Below are 19,421 nucleotides of genomic sequence, written 5' to 3' on the forward strand. Positions count from 1 at the left end.
TCCATATCATGACATGCAAAAACATCAGACATCTCACCCAATTTCTGTGAAATTCTGGTTTTCCAATCTTCAGGTAGTGGAGAGTCACCAAAATCAAAAGTAAGTTCAGTCTTCTCAGTTGTTTTCTTTTGACTAGCAGATGCACTGTAACTGGTTGCTAGTGAAACATCAGTCTTGTTACACTGATTTCCTTTACCAAAAGCGCCATTGATCACACGATGCGGTATATTTAAGTCAGCAATGATGCAACTGGCAGGGAGAATCACATCATGGTCGGTCTCATTTTTTAAAAAAACAGGTAACTTACAGTGCCTTGCGAAAGTATTCGGCCCCCTTGAACTTTGCAACCTTTTGCCACATTTCAGGCTTCAAACATAAATATATGAAACTGTAATTTTTTGTGAAGAATCAACAACAAGTGGGACACAATCATGAAGTGGAACGAAATTTATTGGATATTTCAAACTTTTTTAACAAATAAAAAACTGAAAAATTGGGCGTGCAAAATTATTCAGCCCCTTTACTTTCAGTGCAGCAAACTCTCTCCAGAAGTTCAGTGAGGATCTCTGAATGATCCAATGTTGACCTAAATGGCTAATGATGATAAATAGAATCCACCTGTGTGTAATCAAGTCTCCGTATAAATGCACCTGCACTGTGATAGTCTCAGAGGTCCGTTTAAAGCGCAGAGAGCATCATGAAGAACAAGGAACACACCAGGCAGGTCCGAGATACTGTTGTGGAGAAGTTTAAAGCCGGATTTGGATACAAAAAGATTTCCCAAGCTTTAAACATCCCAAGGAGCACTGTGCAAGCGATAATATTGAAATGGAAGGAGTATCAGACCACTGCAAATCTACCAAGACCTGGCCGTCCCTCTAAACTTTCAGCTCATACAAGGAGAAGACTGATCAGAGATGCAGCCAAGAGGCCCATGATCACTCTGGATGAACTGCAGAGATCTACAGCTGAGGTGGGAGACTCTGTCCATAGGACAACAATCAGTCGTATACTGCACAAATCTGGCCTTTATGGAAGAGTGGCAAGAAGAAAGCCATTTCTTAAAGATATCCATAAAAAGTGTCATTTACAGTTTGCCACAAGCCACCTGGGAGACACACCAAACATGTGGAAGAAGGTGCTCTGGTCAGATGAAACCAAAATCGAACTTTTTGGCAACAATGCAAAACGTTATGTTTGGCGTAAAAGCAACACAGCTCATCACCCTGAACACACCATCCCCACTGTCAAACATGGTGGTGGCAGCATCATGGTTTGGGCCTGCTTTTCTTCAGCAGGGACAGGGAAGATGGTTAAAATTGATGGGAAGATGGATGGAGCCAAATACAGGACCATTCTGGAAGAAAACCTGATGGAGTCTGCAAAAGACCTGAGACTGGGACGGAGATTTGTCTTCCAACAAGACAATGATCCAAAACATAAAGCAAAATCTACAATGGAATGGTTCACAAATAAACATATCCAGGTGTTAGAATGGCCAAGTCAAAGTCCAGACCTGAATCCAATCGAGAATCTGTGGAAAGAACTGAAAACTGCTGTTCACAAATGCTCTCCATCCAACCTCACTGAGCTCGAGCTGTTTTGCAAGGAGGAATGGGCAAAAATTTCAGTCTCTCGATGTGCAAAACTGATAGAGACATACCCCAAGCGACTTACAGCTGTAATCGCAGCAAAAGGTGGCGCTACAAAGTATTAACTTAAGGGGGCTGAATAATTTTGCACGCCCAATTTTTCAGTTTTTTATTTGTTAAAAAAGTTTGAAATATCCAATAAATTTCGTTCCACTTCATGATTGTGTCCCACTTGTTGTTGATTCTTCACAAAAAATTACAGTTTCATATCTTTATGTTTGAAGCCTGAAATGTGGCAAAAGGTCGCAAAGTTCAAGGGGGCCGAATACTTTCGCAAGGCACTGTATATGGAGGGTGTGTTGGTAGAGAGAGAAGACAGCTACTCAGGAAAAGCCCACCTGGTAAAGAAGACCAGTGTGGCTGTTCTAATAATGCCCACTTTTCAGTGTTTATGCTGTTCACACACGCAAAGCCTTCTAAGAGAACTTTCTGACCTGCGGGAATGACCTTCTGTTTGTTGCTTCGCCACTTCACCCATCCAAGTCTGCCACTGCTGTTCTGGTTCCTTCTCAACTTAAGAGTTTTCAGGATCCCCTTATAGCCATAGAGAGCTGAGCTATTTTTAATAGTTCTTCTTTCACAGCACTGCTCATATAGTACATCAAGGGTGTTCGTTCCAATCAATATAGGCAGTTGGCTATTTGAGCGAAGGTCAGGAACTACTAGAGTTAAAATTTTGGTTTCGATCCCTGTAATCGCCTTAGGAAATGTCATGTTTACTTCAACATATCCCAAATATGGGACAGACTGACCATTTGCCCCCTCAACTTCTAGAAGATTGTTCAAAGGCCAAATTTTATGGTTTGGCAAATTCTTCTGATAAAACAACAATGATAGAGTGCTGACCTGTGACCCCGTATCTAGAAGGCAATTACAAGCTACACCAGCTACACGGATACTAGCTGTACATTTTGGACCAACCAACCCTTTAGGCAGTTTGACTTCTTGCTGTGCAAGATGCGAATGTATCGTCGATCTGTGTTTTTTTCCTTGGTGGGGACGTGATGGTTGACAAGTTCCTGTTTGTCCCTCAACAGAAACTGATCCTAGTTTAAATGTGGAGAGTTAGAGAAGCTGTGCTGGGCTTCCCAAGAACGCTGCTTCTCTCTCAATTCCTTATTTTTCATTTCAACAAGCAATGCATTAGGTACATCGCTACAAGACCTCGCAATGTGTCCATCTTTCCCACACTTAAAACAGTACCATGGTCTGGGTTTCCCATCTGCTACTGCACTTTGCTCATGGCTTCCTACAGCCACCATTTCTTGGTGCTTGTTCACCCCTTTGTTGGGACGCCTTGTGAGAAGCTTTCTTGCAACTCTCGTCATTTGCAGCTTTCAAACTTGTTAGCTGTTTCTGAAGGTCAGCAATTTGTTTCTTTAGTTCTTCAGTCCCAATTGGAAAGACCTCGGGACCATGATCAGTAATGTCATGTTCATTTAAATAGGAAGCATATACAGACTGGGGGTTAGATATTGTTTTTGTTCTAGAAATTCCAAGGTGTTGCTTCATTCTGCTAACTTTTGCAGCTTGTCTATCCTCCTCAGTGCGTAGCAGAAACAAAAGCTCTGAAAACAAAGGTGGTGCATTTTTTTTCTGCTCCAGTTGAAGGTTAACAATAAACGAATTGTCCCAGCACCCTCTGCAAAACTGTTTTAGCAACTGTCGGTTAGATTCGCCTGGAACAATGCCACCTCTTTTCACTGCGGCAATCAATATCGTTTGCAGTCTGTGTAAGTAATCAGAGGGTTTCTCCCCAACATTTTGGTGTGTATTTAGAAACTTAGCAAAGAGCTCATCTCCGTCCTCAACAGTACCAAAAGCAGAATCCAAAAGATCTAAATAGGCTCTTGGAGTTGCTTCTGCTCCTAAGGGCTTAACAATTTCAATTGCTGGAGGTAGAAGACTCTCTAAAATCCTTCTGGCTCGATGCACATCTGAAACAGTAGGGTCTTTCAATAGCAGCACAACACTGTTGCGCCATGTGTCATAGTCAACTTCATGGTTTGGCCGTGGGCATTTACCCGAGAAGGTTCTAAGCTTAGTAGGTGCGGGGAATTGAGATGCAACTTCCCCACTCTTTACAATATGCTCCACTACTAATCTTTGGACTTCAGGAGGGTTCATTTGATCAGAATTCAATAAAATGGGTCTATTAGCGACATCCCCGAGCTTTAATGGAGTGTGGGTTACATCAGTAAGGGGGTCCCTTAGGATGGGCACTGCTGTCAGCCCAGCACGGGGGCTAACACTGGGTGGCACTGCCAATAACAGATCATCAGGTTTTGATGATGGGCTATGCACTGCAGCTTCTTCACTGCTGTCAGTTGATGCTCCTATGGAACCTTGCATCCTCGCTAGTTCTTTTTGTAGGACATCTTCAAAACTTAAACCACTCAATTTTGCTATTCCCTGTAATTCACGGAGGTAAGATCGTGTTGTATTGTCACCAATTTTACTTGTGTAAACACTCGTCAAGGTCCTCAGGTGGTAAGTGATGCATGGATCAATAGAACTTGTCCTGTGGCATGGTAGATCAGGGTCAAGAGCTTGGATTGCAAGCCCATGCTCATATTCAACAATGACCTGTCCACTAAACTCAGGATCAAGATCAGTGACTTTTATTACTCTTGAAATTGATCCATAAGCTTTTAGGAAATCAGCTATTTCTTCATCCAAATCAGTGCTAGTCAGTCCACTAACTATAACAGAATTAGGGATTTTGATATTCTCTTTATCTATGGTATTCATTTTCTTAATTAATAGCTAGATATTATTAATTGCAAAATTAACTGTGCCTCTGGTGAGTTTCCTTACAATGAAACACTTCAGAAGGGTAACACATGTAATATGAGTAGCACAATTATTGGGGTCAGTCGGCTGCTTAAGCAAAACACACTGAGCATATATGTTTTATGACAATTGTCAATTATTCACACTTCAAATTATTCTAGTAACCCTCTCCTGGCTGGCTCGCCAAAATTTATGTAACCCACCTTTGGCTACTTATAATTCTAGATTCGTATGAGCGGTTAGTATAACGAGAAATTAACAAAAGAATGTTCAGTGTTTTTTTTTTTTTAACAGCTAGCATACATTTATTAAGACAGAAAGGTGTACCATATAAACATATATTCAGTACCTCTTGTCTAAAATAATACAGTTAGTTTGGAATAAGAAGTTCTAATTAAAACCAATGTCCTTGTTGGTGTGTATGTAGTATGAGTCGATATTCCTACCACTCTTTAGAACTTCGAGAAGAATGAAACAGTCCCTTGAAATCCAAAAGAAATTCCAGGAAAAGGGGAAAAAAATAATAAATTCCAGGGTAGAAATCTTCAGTGTATCTTCAATAAGGTAGGCTCGTCACTCCTTTGCAGGAGAATTCAACTCCAGAAAAAAAAAACCCGACCTAAGTCAGAAAATTGAGAGTCATTCTAACAGGGTTCAAAATTCACAGAACAATAACCAATTACAGCATTTATGTACATTCAGCAATTTGTCTTTTTTTTTAAGACGCTATAACTACTGCAATAACTGCAGCTTTCTTTTAAACAAAAAACTACTACTGCAATTCAGCAACACAATTTCAGTTGCGCTTAATTTTTAAATGAACACTTTCCTTTAGCATACATACAAAATAACATGAACTGCTCTTTAGCTTAATATATATATTTATATATATATATATATTTTTAATAAAACATATTGCTATGCAACGTTTAACACAAGCTTTTAACCTCCATTGCTGTCTTTGTCTACAACAGATCTGCTATTTACATAATTTGTAAGTGTTTTTTTTTTATATGCACTGCACAGTTATCAGATATTTTCTTTTATCCCATTTACAAAATTAACTTGCTTAAAGTAATTTGAAAATCGGTATATCAATATCAATTGAATTTATATATTTATCATATATATGTATATATATATAAAAATACACCATTTAGGTTTTTTTAGTTTTTTTTTTATACAAACACAATTGAATTCAATACCCTTGCAAATATCAACCGTTTAAATATACTCTTATTTTATATTTTTATAAAATAAAAATATATATATACTTTCCTTATCTTTAATACAGATACCAGTTTTGCGTCAGTATTTTTTTTTTCAATACCACGTTAGACAATTAAACAGTCTCGTTTCAATAATACATATGTAGAAACTCACCAGGGTTTTTTTTCCTCTTTAAAAGAAAATCGTCATCGGTCTGTGGTCTAAAGACTTCTTCAAAAGCTTTTTAGAGTGAGATAAACTTTAGTTGGTCCAGCAATCAAGAATCTCGAGTTCCCCATGCGACTTTTACAAAATGGACGCTCTCATCTCCTTCTCAGGGTGTCTACCGTCAATCAAGGCGGGACTTCCTGTTAACACTCATTTCCTAATCCCATTGCCTTCTGTACATAAGAATTGTAACAGGGTTACACGTGCTTAAGTGGTAAGAGCTGAGCACTGGGAGGCAGTCAGTGTGTGATGTTTTGGCACACCTTCATAACCTCACTGTACTGTCCTAGCAACACATTTTAAAAGGGTTTTAAACGTCTCTCCCAACAGATCACACACCCGGCCGGCTGCATGTCCCAGTTCATTAAGTTCTTCGGGGAGCAGATGATCGTCCTGTGGAAATTCGCCCTGCTCCGGAAACGCATCCTCATCTTCTCTCCTCCTCCTGTGGGGGTCGTCTGTTACAGGGGTAGGAGGACCTTTAAACAAGTGCAGTGTGGGAGGGTTGAGTTGTTGTTAAGTTCTTACAGAGCAAACATCTTCCAATCACATTTGTATATTTATGTAATGTATTATTATTATTATTATTATTATTATTATTATTATTATTATTATTATTATTATTATTATTATTATTATGTGTTTATTTAGCAGACACCTTTATCCAAGGCGACTTACAGAGACTAGGGTGTGTGAACTATGCATCAGCTGCAGAGTCACTTACAATTATGTCTCACCCGAAAGACGGAGCACAAGGAGGTTAAGTGACTTGCTCAGGGTCACACAGTGAGTCAGTGGCTGAGGTGGGATTTGAACCGGGGACCTCCTGGTTACAAGCCCTTTTCTTTAACCACTGGACCATACAGCCTCCCTATTATATATAATAGGCCCTGATATTGATTTGATACTGAAATGTCTCCTTTATCAGATATTTTGTATGTGTTGGCTTGTATCAGAAAGTTTGTATTAGATGGAAATTACATTAAAAGGAGCAATATTAGTGAATTATTCTTGTTTTATGTGCAGTGAAATAAAGGAGAGCACAGTGATAAAGTCTGGTCTTCCTCTCAGTGTACGGCTGCTGCAGTCTGGCGAATGTGTCCCTTCCCGGAATCGGGGTCTCTGTGCCAGAGTTTCGGCCGTTCTTCTACATCAACGTGGCTGACATCGAAGTGCTGGAGAATGAGGTCTCGTATGTAGCCTGTGAGTACAGAAATGCACTGAGCTTCTAACTTAACAAAGACACACCAGCACATTACTCCTTTGTTGGTGCTACTTTGATGGCTGCTAATTATATGCACCTTCCTATTAAATACACTGCTGCTAGTACCCGTCCATTTGTACTGTAAACGATCCAGTAGACACGTGCTGCTGAACCGTTGCTTTCCCGTTCCACCAACTGGCACAGACTCAATACGTTTGCAGGCAAGTAATTTTTATTTACAATATTTACATAAAATAAACAGTTTCTGTCACGGTTCTCGCCCTGTACGGGCCACTGACTAACTCACTTCTTCAACCCTCTCTAGCTATATCAGGATAGGGAGATAGCAAAAGAAGTCCAAGGATCCTCCGACTGAAGTGAGTCAGCCCGCGGGTAAGAACAGGGCCAGCTCTCCTCCCTAGAGCTAGCCTGAGTCACCGGTAGGTGTAGGTTGAGCTCCCTCTGCTGGAGTAGTCCTGTACCACAGGTAAGAACAAGACAGGCTCCCTCTGCTGGAGTAGTCCTGTAACACCGGTAAGAACAAGACAGGCTCCCTCTGCTGGAGTAGTACTGTAACACAGGTAAGAACAAGACAGGCTCCCTCTGCTGGAGTGGTCCTGTAACACAGGTAAGTAGAAGAATGGATCTGTTTTTAATGAAGACTTCCAAGAACACAACAGTGATAACCCCAGACGTCCAGAGAAGTGAACAAGGATAAAACAAGTTATATCCGGGCTGTGGAGAGAGAACTCCTGCAGCCAACTCCCGGTCATCCACAAAAGTAAATTGTGCTTCTTCTAAAAGCCAGTGTCCATTTTTCCTGTATTCATTATATGCAAAGTATCTTGTGTCTGTGTTATGAATAAACAATGTCTTGCACTTCCAGTCTCACAAGCCCGTTCTTTCTGGTTATTATTTACTGTCTCAGCACCACGTAAATAACCAATACCTCTCCGGGTTATAAAGCATATAGCACAACATACTATGGTTGTGGCGGTGCACAACCGCATAGCACAGAATACCGCGGGTCTCTTTTAAATTGCTACGGAGTACACTATCTCGCACCCCGACAACAGAAAATAAAAATAAGCTTTAACAAACAAAAGGCTACCTCAACAAGAGGAAAAACCGCACTTTGAAAAAAACTAAACGCCGACTGTATTTTAACACAAACGATAGCTTTACCTTGTGATCTCTTTCTTTTTAGTTGTTTCCCAACACACTGGAGCTTGCACGCTATTTCCTTTCAGCACAACCAGGCCGTATTCCCCACACTTCTCTCCTCTATGGCTCTGCCCTGTTCCTTTTTAAACCCAGAAACCCCACCCCATTAATTGACACTCGGATTTCTGGGTTGTGTAGTTTCTTCCTTAGCGCCGCCATTTCTTAAAGGCGACGCAATCCTTTCCTCACAGTACACATATATAAAAGATACTCCACGAGCATTCATGGAGTACAAGTGGTTATTCCACTGATGCAATACCAAGTACAATGTATGGAAAAGTATGTTGAACCCTTTGTGGTCCATTTATTCAGCACCTGTCAGGCGCGTAAGGTCCAATTTATTTTCACATGCACGGTTTATTTTACACACGCTGTTTAAAAGTAATTTTATTCACAGTAAAACAGGTTTAAAAGGCATTGCATAGCAACAGGACACTCAGTACTGCATCTCCAGCCCCACCCCATATCGCCAAACTCCTCAATAATGCTATCCAAGTCATTATTTTATTACTATAACATCTCAAAAAGTAAAGCGGAAGCAGCTATCTTGTTTGTTTATGTCCGTGTTATGTCTGTGGTGAAAGGACTATGTGTATTGCTCAGATCCCCCTCCTTTTTTTCCTGGAGAAAAAACAGCTAGAGACCTGTGCTTGACGTCTTTTTGATGATGTTGGACAGGGTCCGACATCGGACCGGAAAGGAATAATTGTAATGTCGGACCTGGTCCAACATAGGACTGCAAAGGATTAAGCCACATTAAACAGCTTAATTTGAAGAATTACTTTACCTATATGAAGTTCCGCATCCGCTAAGCAATGTAGTAGAATTTAATACAAAAAATGTATCTTTCAACACTCTAGAAATGTGTGTTACCTATGTACGTCAATAGAGATTTAGTGAATAGAGATTTTAAGTATAGCTTATGAACCACTCTTCCAACTGTCAGAATAATAACTTGGAATGAGCAGTAATTAAAATCAAGGCCATGAGGACATGAATTAAATGACATTTGATGTTCATGAAAGATTTAATTGTTAAAGAATGCAACAAGAGTCTAGTAAACATTCTTGAATAGCAAACATTATTTAATTAATCAAAACAACCTTTAAGAAGTCTTTTAAATCAGTCACAGGTGAGCTTTGTGAATAGGGCCAGTGGTTTAATGGCTAGCTTCTGAGCCAGCCAGCCAGGCAGAGATTGGGTTTGGGGACAGGAAGTCCCACCCATATTAAGAATAAAGGAAACTGGCAGGGCTCAGAAGGGGGAGGCAAGCCAGAAGAGCTGCGGTGGATGCAGGGTGCAGACAAAACTTACCGTTGAGACCCAAGAAGAAAATACTGAGGCTGTATTGTTTGTTGTTTTGGTTAGCTTACAATTGTGTATTATTAGCGCAAATAAACCATGAAAATGCAGAGTAACTTAAATTTGAAATGTGTGAGTTGTCTGAGAAGGAAAAAAAGAAGAAAAAAAAACAGCGGACCTGGTCTTTTCAAGGCCTGTCTGAAAGAGTGTTGAAAGTGTCAGGCAGGGAGCCATGACAAACAAGGAGTCCAGACTGAGCATCACTGGAGAAGACACACGGGACCTGTCGGTTTACCAAGGCAAACAGTGTGACTACCACTCTGAACCTCACATTTGATACTATTTGTATTGGTAATACTGGCATGGTTTTTGGGTGTTAAGTGCAGAAGCAAAGACAAAGAAAAGACAAACTACATTGTTGGGATTGGACTGTTTTATTTCTCAGGAACCTGTGGAAGAGAAAGGAAACCACAATCAGCACCCTGCAATCACCGGAAACATTGAACAAGAAACAAGCTTTAACCTATTACTTACCTGGTTGGTCCGTGAAGAAGTCAAGGTTCCAGGGTAGCCCAGCGGGTGGACCGTTGAACTCTAATCGCAGAGAATGGTATACCAGCTTTTACCACCAGGGGGTGGTAACACTAATCCTAAAAAGATATATACTTACCTTTGCCAAGAGACTAATGCCTTTGAGCTGTTAGTTGGAAGTTGGGGTGGACCCTGTAAATAGTGTTTAGTGGTGGTATATGTGCACATGTATTATTATTATTAGAAATGATAGTCTGGAGGTAGGAGGGAACAGAAAGGTCAAGACAGCGATAGGTGAGGACAAGAGTTTTGAATTGGATGCGAGCAGCGATAGGGAGCCAGTGCAGAGAGCGGAGCAGCGGTGTAGTGTGGGAGAAACGAGGAGAGCGAGCAGCAGAGTTTTGGATGAGCTGGACTGGATGGATGGCAGGGGCAGGGAGGCTGGCCAGGAGGGAGTTGCAGTAGTCAAGGCTGGACAGTACCAGGACCTGAACTAGGAGCTGTGTGGAGTAGTCAGTGAGGAAGGGGCGAATTCTGCATATGTTGCTGAGGAAGAAGTGACAGGAGCATGCCAGAGTAGAGATGTGCTAAGAGGAGGCTGTGTGGTCCAGTGGTTAAAGAAAGTGCTTGTAACCAGGAGGTCCCCGGTTCAAATCCCAACTCAGCCACTGACTCATTGTGTGATCCTGAGCAAGTCACTTAACCTCCTTGTGCTCCGTCTTTCGGGTGAGACATAATTGTAAGTGACTCTGCAGCTGATGCGTAGTTTACACACCCTAGTCTCTGTAAGTTGCCTAGGATAAAATAAACAAATAATAATAGTAAGAGGGGGGAGGGGGGAGGGTGACACCAAGGGTCTTGGTTGATGTGGAGGGAGAGAGGGTTGTGGATTCAAGACAAACAAAAACGTAACTTTACACCCCCCCCTCCTCTGTGATTTTGAACACTTTTACTGTGACTGTCCTCCATCTAAAAGGTCGAGGTTGGCTTGTTAGAAATATCGAGAGGAATTTACCACAGAACAGTCATGCATTAAAAGAAGTCGAGTGTCTGCATATCCCGTCTACTGTGAATACTGAAGGACAGACTTCTCTGTGGAACATGGTGGGCATCATGACTGTGTCACTCATGTGGGTACGAAGAAACACCAGCAATAGGCAAAATCTGACACTTCCCATTACTGTATGTGCAAATGGGTTTTGAGGTTTAAATAATGAATTATTGGATACTACACAGCATTTTATGTTTTGATAGTTGCAGACTAGTAACAATGTAAGTAAAAAACAAGTAAGAGATCCTAAAACACAATTTTCTAATAAAAAAAATAGAATTTCAAATTAAAAAAAAAAGAAAAAAGTGTTGAAATATTTTTATTTAGGTTTTTTAATTTCTAAATGCAGTGTGTTTACAATTAGCAAAATTATAAATTGAACAGCAAAATTGAGGTAATTGGCTTGCCAGAGCTTAAGAACCTTTTAATTTCTAGGGGCTAGCAGCAGAAATGTCTGCCTCTCTACGCTCGGCACATGCTACTATTTTCTCTTTTCATAAGTTGGCATCTGTTTTTTTCTCAGGTACGACAGAGAAGATTTTTGAGGAGAAGAAGGGTCTGTATGATGTATATGTGGACAATCAGAATGTAAGAACGCATCACGAGAACCTGCAACCGCTGCTGAGGATAAATGGTGCCGACCGAGACAAGTATCGTAAACTCAGCGAACAAAGGTACCGGAACACAGAACATGCTAATCTGCGTAGGGGCTGCCCTGGAATGACATTTCATCTTCATACAACTAACAGTCGGAGTGCAGACTGCACTGCAGATTATGTACATCATGAAACATTATCCTCCCCTGGGTGCCATAAATGGCCAAAATGTTCATTGGTTCATTCCTTTGCTGCATTTGTTTAACCTATTTTTGTTATCACTATTAATTAGAAATGGCGTACTTACGTTTGGGGACTTGATTATATCAAACTTATGGCGGTGCCATAGCCACTGTAAAGGCAATGGCAAGGTCATACATTTTGATTTAATTCAGACCTTAATTAACACAACATGTGAAGGGTCATTGAATATCATAATATAATATGAAGGAATCAAATAGAAAATGTACAGCAGCCTACTGCTGAATATTATAAATTTGGGCAAAGTACGCTTTAAATATAAATGAGAGATGCTTCTGATTCACGTTTGCTGAATAATGCATAAAAAACGTAAAAGTAAATAGCTTCAAATGACACTTTACTTTTTTTATACCGTCCTCTTTCCTTTTGACCTTTTGCAGTTGTTCTGAGTGGTTCTTATTGAAATTGCTCAAACACTGGTATTTTTTTTCATTTTTTGATGAGTCTTTGTTAAGGGGCTTTCTCCAGAGTTCAGAAGCTGCTCTCCTAGATCAGCCACACCTTCAGAGAAGTGAGATCCAGCACCATCGAGTGATTGCCACTTTGGATCAAGTTTCCTTTGGTATTCCTGGCAATATATTGCAGTGCTCCAGATGAGGCTGGCGCTTACTAATATAAAGACACTTTGGCTGATCTAACCAGTAGTATTTGCTACACCAGGTTTCTGCTGAACAGAAGTGGACAAAATATATTTAAATCGTCTTTTGTAATGAAATAATTAATGTACTCTATATGCACGGCCTGATCCTGTCCCACAAGCGCAGTGGAATTGAAATGCACATGGAAGGTGGTTGTACAGTAACTGGGTTGTGTTTAACAAGCTCCTGCCCTTGGGCTTTTCCCTACAGGCAGATGCTGCTCTACTCCCAGGAGGTAGACCGGGACTGTAGCTCCAATGAAGAGGACCTCTTCATTCTGTAAGTAGCTGTGGTTTACATGGGAGGGTCATGCAATGCTGTGTGTGGTTGGAAGAGCAATAAATTATTGTAAAAATATCAATAATGCCCAATTAATTTATTGACTTACTAAAAGAAACTATACAATTTCTTGAGAAGAGTCTCAGTGTCTTCAAACAAGACTTCTAATTGAAGCGCATGTGGCAGATTGTAATACCCTTGTTCTAAGTTTACAAACCTGATTTTCATATCGATTTTTTTGTTTAATCATATATAGTGTTTTTAGCCACTATGTAGATCATTAAACCCCCATGTTGTAGTTATTATCCTGGATATAGTGGAGCCTGCAATATGCACTTTGGTCACACTTTATAGATCTTTCCTATATCTCGAGAACTGTTTGTCCAATTAATGTATCAGAATCTGCATGTGGACGTCTGTTGGCATGTACATTATGTCAGTTTTCCATGTGATTACAGTGATTTTAGAGCATCGTGACTTGCTTTTTAATGATACTGCACTAATTTGATCTAATGTCAACGACATCGCTGTATTATCCTTCAGCAACGGGGGACTTAGTGGAGGCGTTCCTACTGTAATCACACTTTAGGGGTTTTCTGGCACCACCATTTTGTGATCAATGTGTTACAGAATATATTAATGACTTTCATGTGATTGGTTTTGTGTTTTGTATTTTGACATGCCCTGCATTCCAGGTTTTTCATGGAGCAGAATAACCGGATATTCCAGATACTGTCGGAGGTGTCGGCCAGCCAGGACAAGACGCTGACGGAGGAGCACATGCGGGGGATGGGGCTGGACCCCCAGGGAGACCGCAGCTTCCTCATCGACCTGCTGGAGGTGTACGGCATCGATGTCATGCTGGTCATAGACAACCCCTGCTGCCCCTGAGCTGAGGGGCTGTCCGCCTGTGTGCCTCTGTGTGACTGTGGCTCAGTGTCTGTGACCTGTATCCACAAAGCTATTGGATATACAGTAGTGTGCAAATGTATTAGAACACCCCTTTGCTTCTGTTGTTTTGATTTGTTGTGCATATGAAATCAGACCACTGTAATGAACGTCTTGGAAAATTGTCAAAATAGGCAAATTAGTGATTGTCTAATTTAAATGATGACTTTAATAGGCTACACATGCAATTAATTTATAATGGTAAGAGAAAAGGAATACATAGCCACAAATGATAAAATGCACGAGACTTAGAAGGTGTTTAAGATGTCTAATTAAATCACAAAGTGGTCGAACATTTCCACATGAGTGCCTATTGTTCTATATCACTGATTACTGACAAAAAATTGAAATTCTCACCCCCAGAGGTTTTCATGCAGGTACATATATAAAGGATATAAATGACAACTGTTGAGGTGTTCTAATACATTTGCACATGACTGTTTTAGAAAAAGAAAAAGCAAAGGTCTACAATATGATACATTTGCCTACGAGTGACGGCCAAAAATAAAATATTTGCTATGAAAGCTGTTTTAACTAACTAAGCTTACATTTGTAGAAATTGTTTATTGTTACATTCATATTTCTTTCCTGTGTATCGAATCCTATGCAGGCTGTTTTTGGGGTAATTTGCTTAATGTGAGCGCCATTGTTAAACAACTTCAGTGTTCAGTTTGTTGATTAGCATTGCAAGATGTGATGCATCACGAAGTATGTATATATTGTATAAGTATGATGTTGTTTTAAAAATGGATGCAAAGCATTAAAAGCTAGCAAAATTGCACAAGTGGACCTCATTCAGTACACATAGAAAAATAATATTGCAACAGACTAGGGATGGGACGAATACAGCATTTCCGAATAATTTTCCTTTAAGGTCTCACTGAACCAACACAGTTCAATTGAAAGCCGGTTACACTTTTAAATCACACAATTATGTTGTGCTGTGTGTATAATCTCCAAAGTGCTTTCAATTAAAAACAAATTGTCGCCTTTTAATCTGTAGACAGATGAGTTTCGCGTGGCCGATGCAGATCCACATTATAAACACATAAGCATAACAATAGTGTGTAACGTCTTCAGGTAGGGTTTAAAAAAATCCATCTTGTTACAATTCTTCGATCTGTTGATGTTGAGATTTAAAAGTTTTAAATTGAGATGAGGCAAAACATACACGATGATAACTGGCCAGTTAAAAGCCGACAATTCCCTTTGAATGGAAAGCACTCTGCAGAACCTAATGACATAATTCAAGAGCGTCACCATGTTCAAATTAAATGTCGGTTCAGTTTATTTTTTATTTTTTTTAAACCCTACCTGAAGATGTTACACACTATTGTTATGCTTATGTGTTTATAATGTGGATCTGCTTCGGCCACGCGAAACTCACCTGTCTACAGATTAAAAGGTGACAATGTGTTTTTAATTGAAAGCACTTTGGAGCACAACCTAATTGTGTGATTTAAAAGTTTAACCGGCTTTCAAATGAAATGTGTCGCTTCAGTGAGACCTTAAAGGAAAATTATCCGGAACCGCTGTATTCGCCCCATCCCTACAACAGACTAGTCCATTACTGAAAATAAACCCTATGGTAGTTCCATCAGAGGTTAAAATAACTTCCATAGTAAATATTTAATTTATGGATGTCACTTGTAGGAAAGATTCTTATCTTGGACCATTTTCCTTCCTGGGAAAGTCAGGATCATATCTTCATTTCTGGGGTTTCTTTAAAACAATCTTGAAAAAAATAATAATAAATTGACCCTTTGACTCCGTAACAAAATGTGATGTGTACCAACTTTCTAAAATACCTTGTACAAGCAGCACAAAAGAACTGTAAAGTACCTTGGGGAGACTTGTTGGAACAAGCTTTTGTGAATATAAATATATATATATATATATATATATATATATATATATATATATATATATATATATATATATATATATATATATCAAGGGAAAACATATTTATTTAATGTTTTAAGAAAAAAACAATATATTTATTTCTTGATGCTCTCCCTGTGGGGAAGTGGTATTGTCAACTGATCTGGTCTCTGAAGTGACAGTCATTGCTGTTGTGTGATTATGTTCTCTTTGTATGTGTTTTTAATTTTTACATTGATTGCGTAAAGGTTTTATATCAGTTAGGCTTAAAGCTAACTGGAGGGATTGTGTAGAGTGATGTTCTTTTGCACATGTGCACTGGGTTTTACTAGCTGGCTGATTTAGGGTTCATTGTTTTTGGTGTCTGTTTTTGAGGAGTGCACAAAGTACCGTGATAAATCACTCACCTCTTGAATAAAGTCTTTGTTTGGAGCGGATTAGGGTCATTCTGCTGGAAATTCGTCAAGGCTGGTGCTGGATATGCTTGACACCCAGCTTCTCTGCTTACAGTCTTGGATTTCTCCATTCCTGCTACATTCAAATCAGGCTGCGTTTCAGCTGGTCACAAACAACAAATAAATGTAATATCACGTAAAGCAGCAAAGCCTCTGCCATTAGTTCACCATAAGCATGTTACTCAAAGTTGTTTGTATGAAGGTATTCTGTGTGAAATAATAAAAACAAAAGAACCCTGTGATAGACGAAGGCCAGATTGACCACTTACATCAGTGAATTTGCAACCACTAAGGACTGCAGAGAAACATGGCCTAGAGTTGGACCAGGGAACCAACTTAGAAAATAACCACAAGTGCAATCTATCCGAGCAGAATATGGGGAGGAGCAACATTAATAAGGAAAAATGCTTCATTATTTCAAACAGTTATAAGAGTTAAAAATGTAATTTCCATGCTATTTCCCTGATATGCTGTAGCCAGTGCCTGCTTTTGGGTCAGGAATAAGGGCCTTTTTACCTGCAGTCTATTAAATACCTAGTTTGAATATTGGATGAATCAAGCTGCAAGAAAGAAAATACAGTCCAATTAATCTTTGCTGTTAAGCTAAATTACAAAACATAACTGTCTGTAAAATTAAAACAAAAATTATTTTCCAGTCTAAACTCTTCTGGTTATTTGGCTGCTTGACCTTTTATAAACATCCCACTAAAAACAAATTAACCAAAGTGTACCAGTAGCCAGGTTTTTATATTCACATATTTCCATTGTAATTGTATGTACTGTATGTGGGTGAATGGAAAAGTTTGAAACTGAATGGAAATATTTTACGGTATTTGAGATGGGGATGATTCAGCAAAACATAATATTTAAAGCAGATAAAGGATAAAAAATGATCTGCTAATGAGTTTCATAAGGTTCAAGTGAGTGGACAAACCTGTTTCATTAAGTTATGTAAATAAATAAAAGCTGTGAATTTTTTTTCATAATTCTAAAAGCTGTTGTGTTTCATTTTATTTTTAAGTCTGCAGTAGACATTTTTCTTTCTGGCAGGCATCTTTTACATTCATTACGTTTTCCCCCCAATTTAGAATGTCCAATTATGTTCCCTCACCACAGCAACTCCCTACAACCGCTCAGAACTGAAGGTCAGTGGACAACCTCCGATCCTTTCGGTAAGCCAATTGCCTCTTTATACCCAGGAGCTTGACAGTGGATACAGTCTCCTAGAGTGGAATTGCCAGCCCTGCAGGTGTCTGACTGAGTTCACCAGGCATCTGTCCAGTAGGGGGCACTGTAGAGTTGCAAGGCGACTGTACAGTACGAGTCCCCCTGCACACCACATGGCTGTTGAACCACACCGGGACACTCCCCCTGGCAGAAATTACTGGTGTAACAATAAAAATCTCTTCAGGGATACCGAGGTATTTAGGATTTATTCATCAGTCCTAATACTTGTTGGATGGTGACATACATTGTATATTTAATACAAAATACAGTACATCATCTTACAATGCATGATATTTACATTACAAAATAAGACAATAATTAGGATACACAGAAAAAAAAAGAAGATATCTTAACATTCAATATTCAGGCAAAATTCTTCGGTGAGTCTAAATTTATTTTGAGGGAATCTGAAGTAAGGCTGTAAGACAGTAAAACGAAAACAAAAATCTTAAACGTTAAAACAAATTGACCTGTTTCAGGAGGATCTTGCATTCAGCAAAAAGTTTCCTCATTTATAGTCTTGGCACACTGTAAACCACTGTAATTGAATATGGTGTGAAAAGCCACTGAATTAAACAAAGATGGCATAATAAACTCAACTTTTCGCATTGAAGTTGTATATGCTAGTTTAAACCTTTACAGCTAGTTTCACAGACACTGATTAACTACTTTTAGATAAAATAATCCAAAATTAGTGATCAGAGTCTGAAACCAGATGTTTTTAGGTTACATTTAACAGCCTCAGCCAATGAGGATCCATCATTTACAGACCCTTAAATGAGAACCAGTAAGCCTCTCAGACACAGAGAAATCAATGGAGTCTTAATAAGTAGGCCCGGCCCAAATAGAATAACTCATTTTAGTCAGAATATGAAGCCCATCCTCATGCAAGCAAAACTGGACGTTCTGATATGGATCATAAATGGAAAGCATGCATACTGGCTATTCAAGTATCTTATCCAAAGACTGTGAATACAACGTCTGTGTAAGGGATAGTGGGCAAAACCATATACAGGGTACAGTAACACTGCGTATGCATCTCACTACCAAGTCTAAGGAGTTTTGCTTCAGTAGACTCTTCTGATTTCCTTTCCTTTCATGCCTTGTGCCTAGTTCAGCAACTCCTGTTTACGGGCGGAATTGCAGAAAAAGTTTCCATGGCAACAGTGTGACCTCGACCGGCATGGCCTTGTATTCCTCATTGTCAATGCTGTAGAAACCAGCACCATCCTGAGGGTGACAGGAAGTGCAGGGTCAGTGACAGAAAAACTGCTAATCTCACAGGCTAATATATTCTTTATAGTCTGGGGCTTCAGTATACTTGACTAAAAACTGGCTGAGAATGTGCCAACTTAAAAGTAACTTAGTAACAAAATAGTTCTATACATTTTTCCACTACATACATCCATTCATTATATAGGTCTCAAATGTGCAGTTCTAAAAGAAACATATCTTTTCATTTTAAAACACGACATCTGGTACTACATTACATTATAGAAATAACTGTTTACAAGCCAAGCTTTTAGACCGTCTTGCACTTCATGGGTTATTTCACCTGGAGGGTGAAACTGTCCCCACCTCTTCACTGGCTTCTTTCCTGTCAATAACCAATCCGTTGCTTTCCCTACTGACTAACAAGCCTTCAGCCTGTAGCATGCTTTGACTCAGAAGACACTTCTGAGGTAAAATGATGCAGGAAGTGCTGGCGCAAACAGATCCACATAACATACTTCCTAGGTCATTTCAACCCAGCAGTGTCTTTTCGGTCAAAACATCTTACTGGCTGCAAAGCATGTCAGTCATCTGGGGAAGCAGCTGGTTGGTTACTGACAGGAAATAATGTATGCTTGATCTCCTTTTACCTTAACTAGTGTCACCTCTATGCCTGCCAAGTGTAATATGGGACCTGCATTTTTCTCAGAAAAACTGCTTGCTTTCC

The 19,421-nt window shown here is 39.6% G+C and overlaps 1 protein-coding gene across 1 annotated transcript in view; it reads left to right on the forward strand.

The window, feature by feature from the left end:
- Nucleotides 1-15,649, forward strand: part of LOC117414931 (DENN domain-containing protein 11-like) — a 54,310-nt gene extending 38,661 nt beyond the window's left edge. Inside the window, exons 5-9 of the mRNA XM_034024787.3 lie at nt 6,213-6,351; nt 6,954-7,085; nt 11,718-11,868; nt 12,900-12,968; nt 13,664-15,649. Of these exons, the coding sequence (XP_033880678.1) occupies nt 6,213-6,351; nt 6,954-7,085; nt 11,718-11,868; nt 12,900-12,968; nt 13,664-13,859 (687 nt within the window). The 3' untranslated portion in view covers nt 13,860-15,649. The remainder of the gene's footprint in view (nt 1-6,212; nt 6,352-6,953; nt 7,086-11,717; nt 11,869-12,899; nt 12,969-13,663) is intronic.
- Nucleotides 15,650-19,421: the final 3,772 nt, after the last annotated feature.

Source organism: Acipenser ruthenus, chromosome 7, assembly GCF_902713425.1.
Source record: "Acipenser ruthenus chromosome 7, fAciRut3.2 maternal haplotype, whole genome shotgun sequence".
Classification (NCBI taxonomy): Eukaryota; Metazoa; Chordata; class Actinopteri; order Acipenseriformes; family Acipenseridae; genus Acipenser; species Acipenser ruthenus.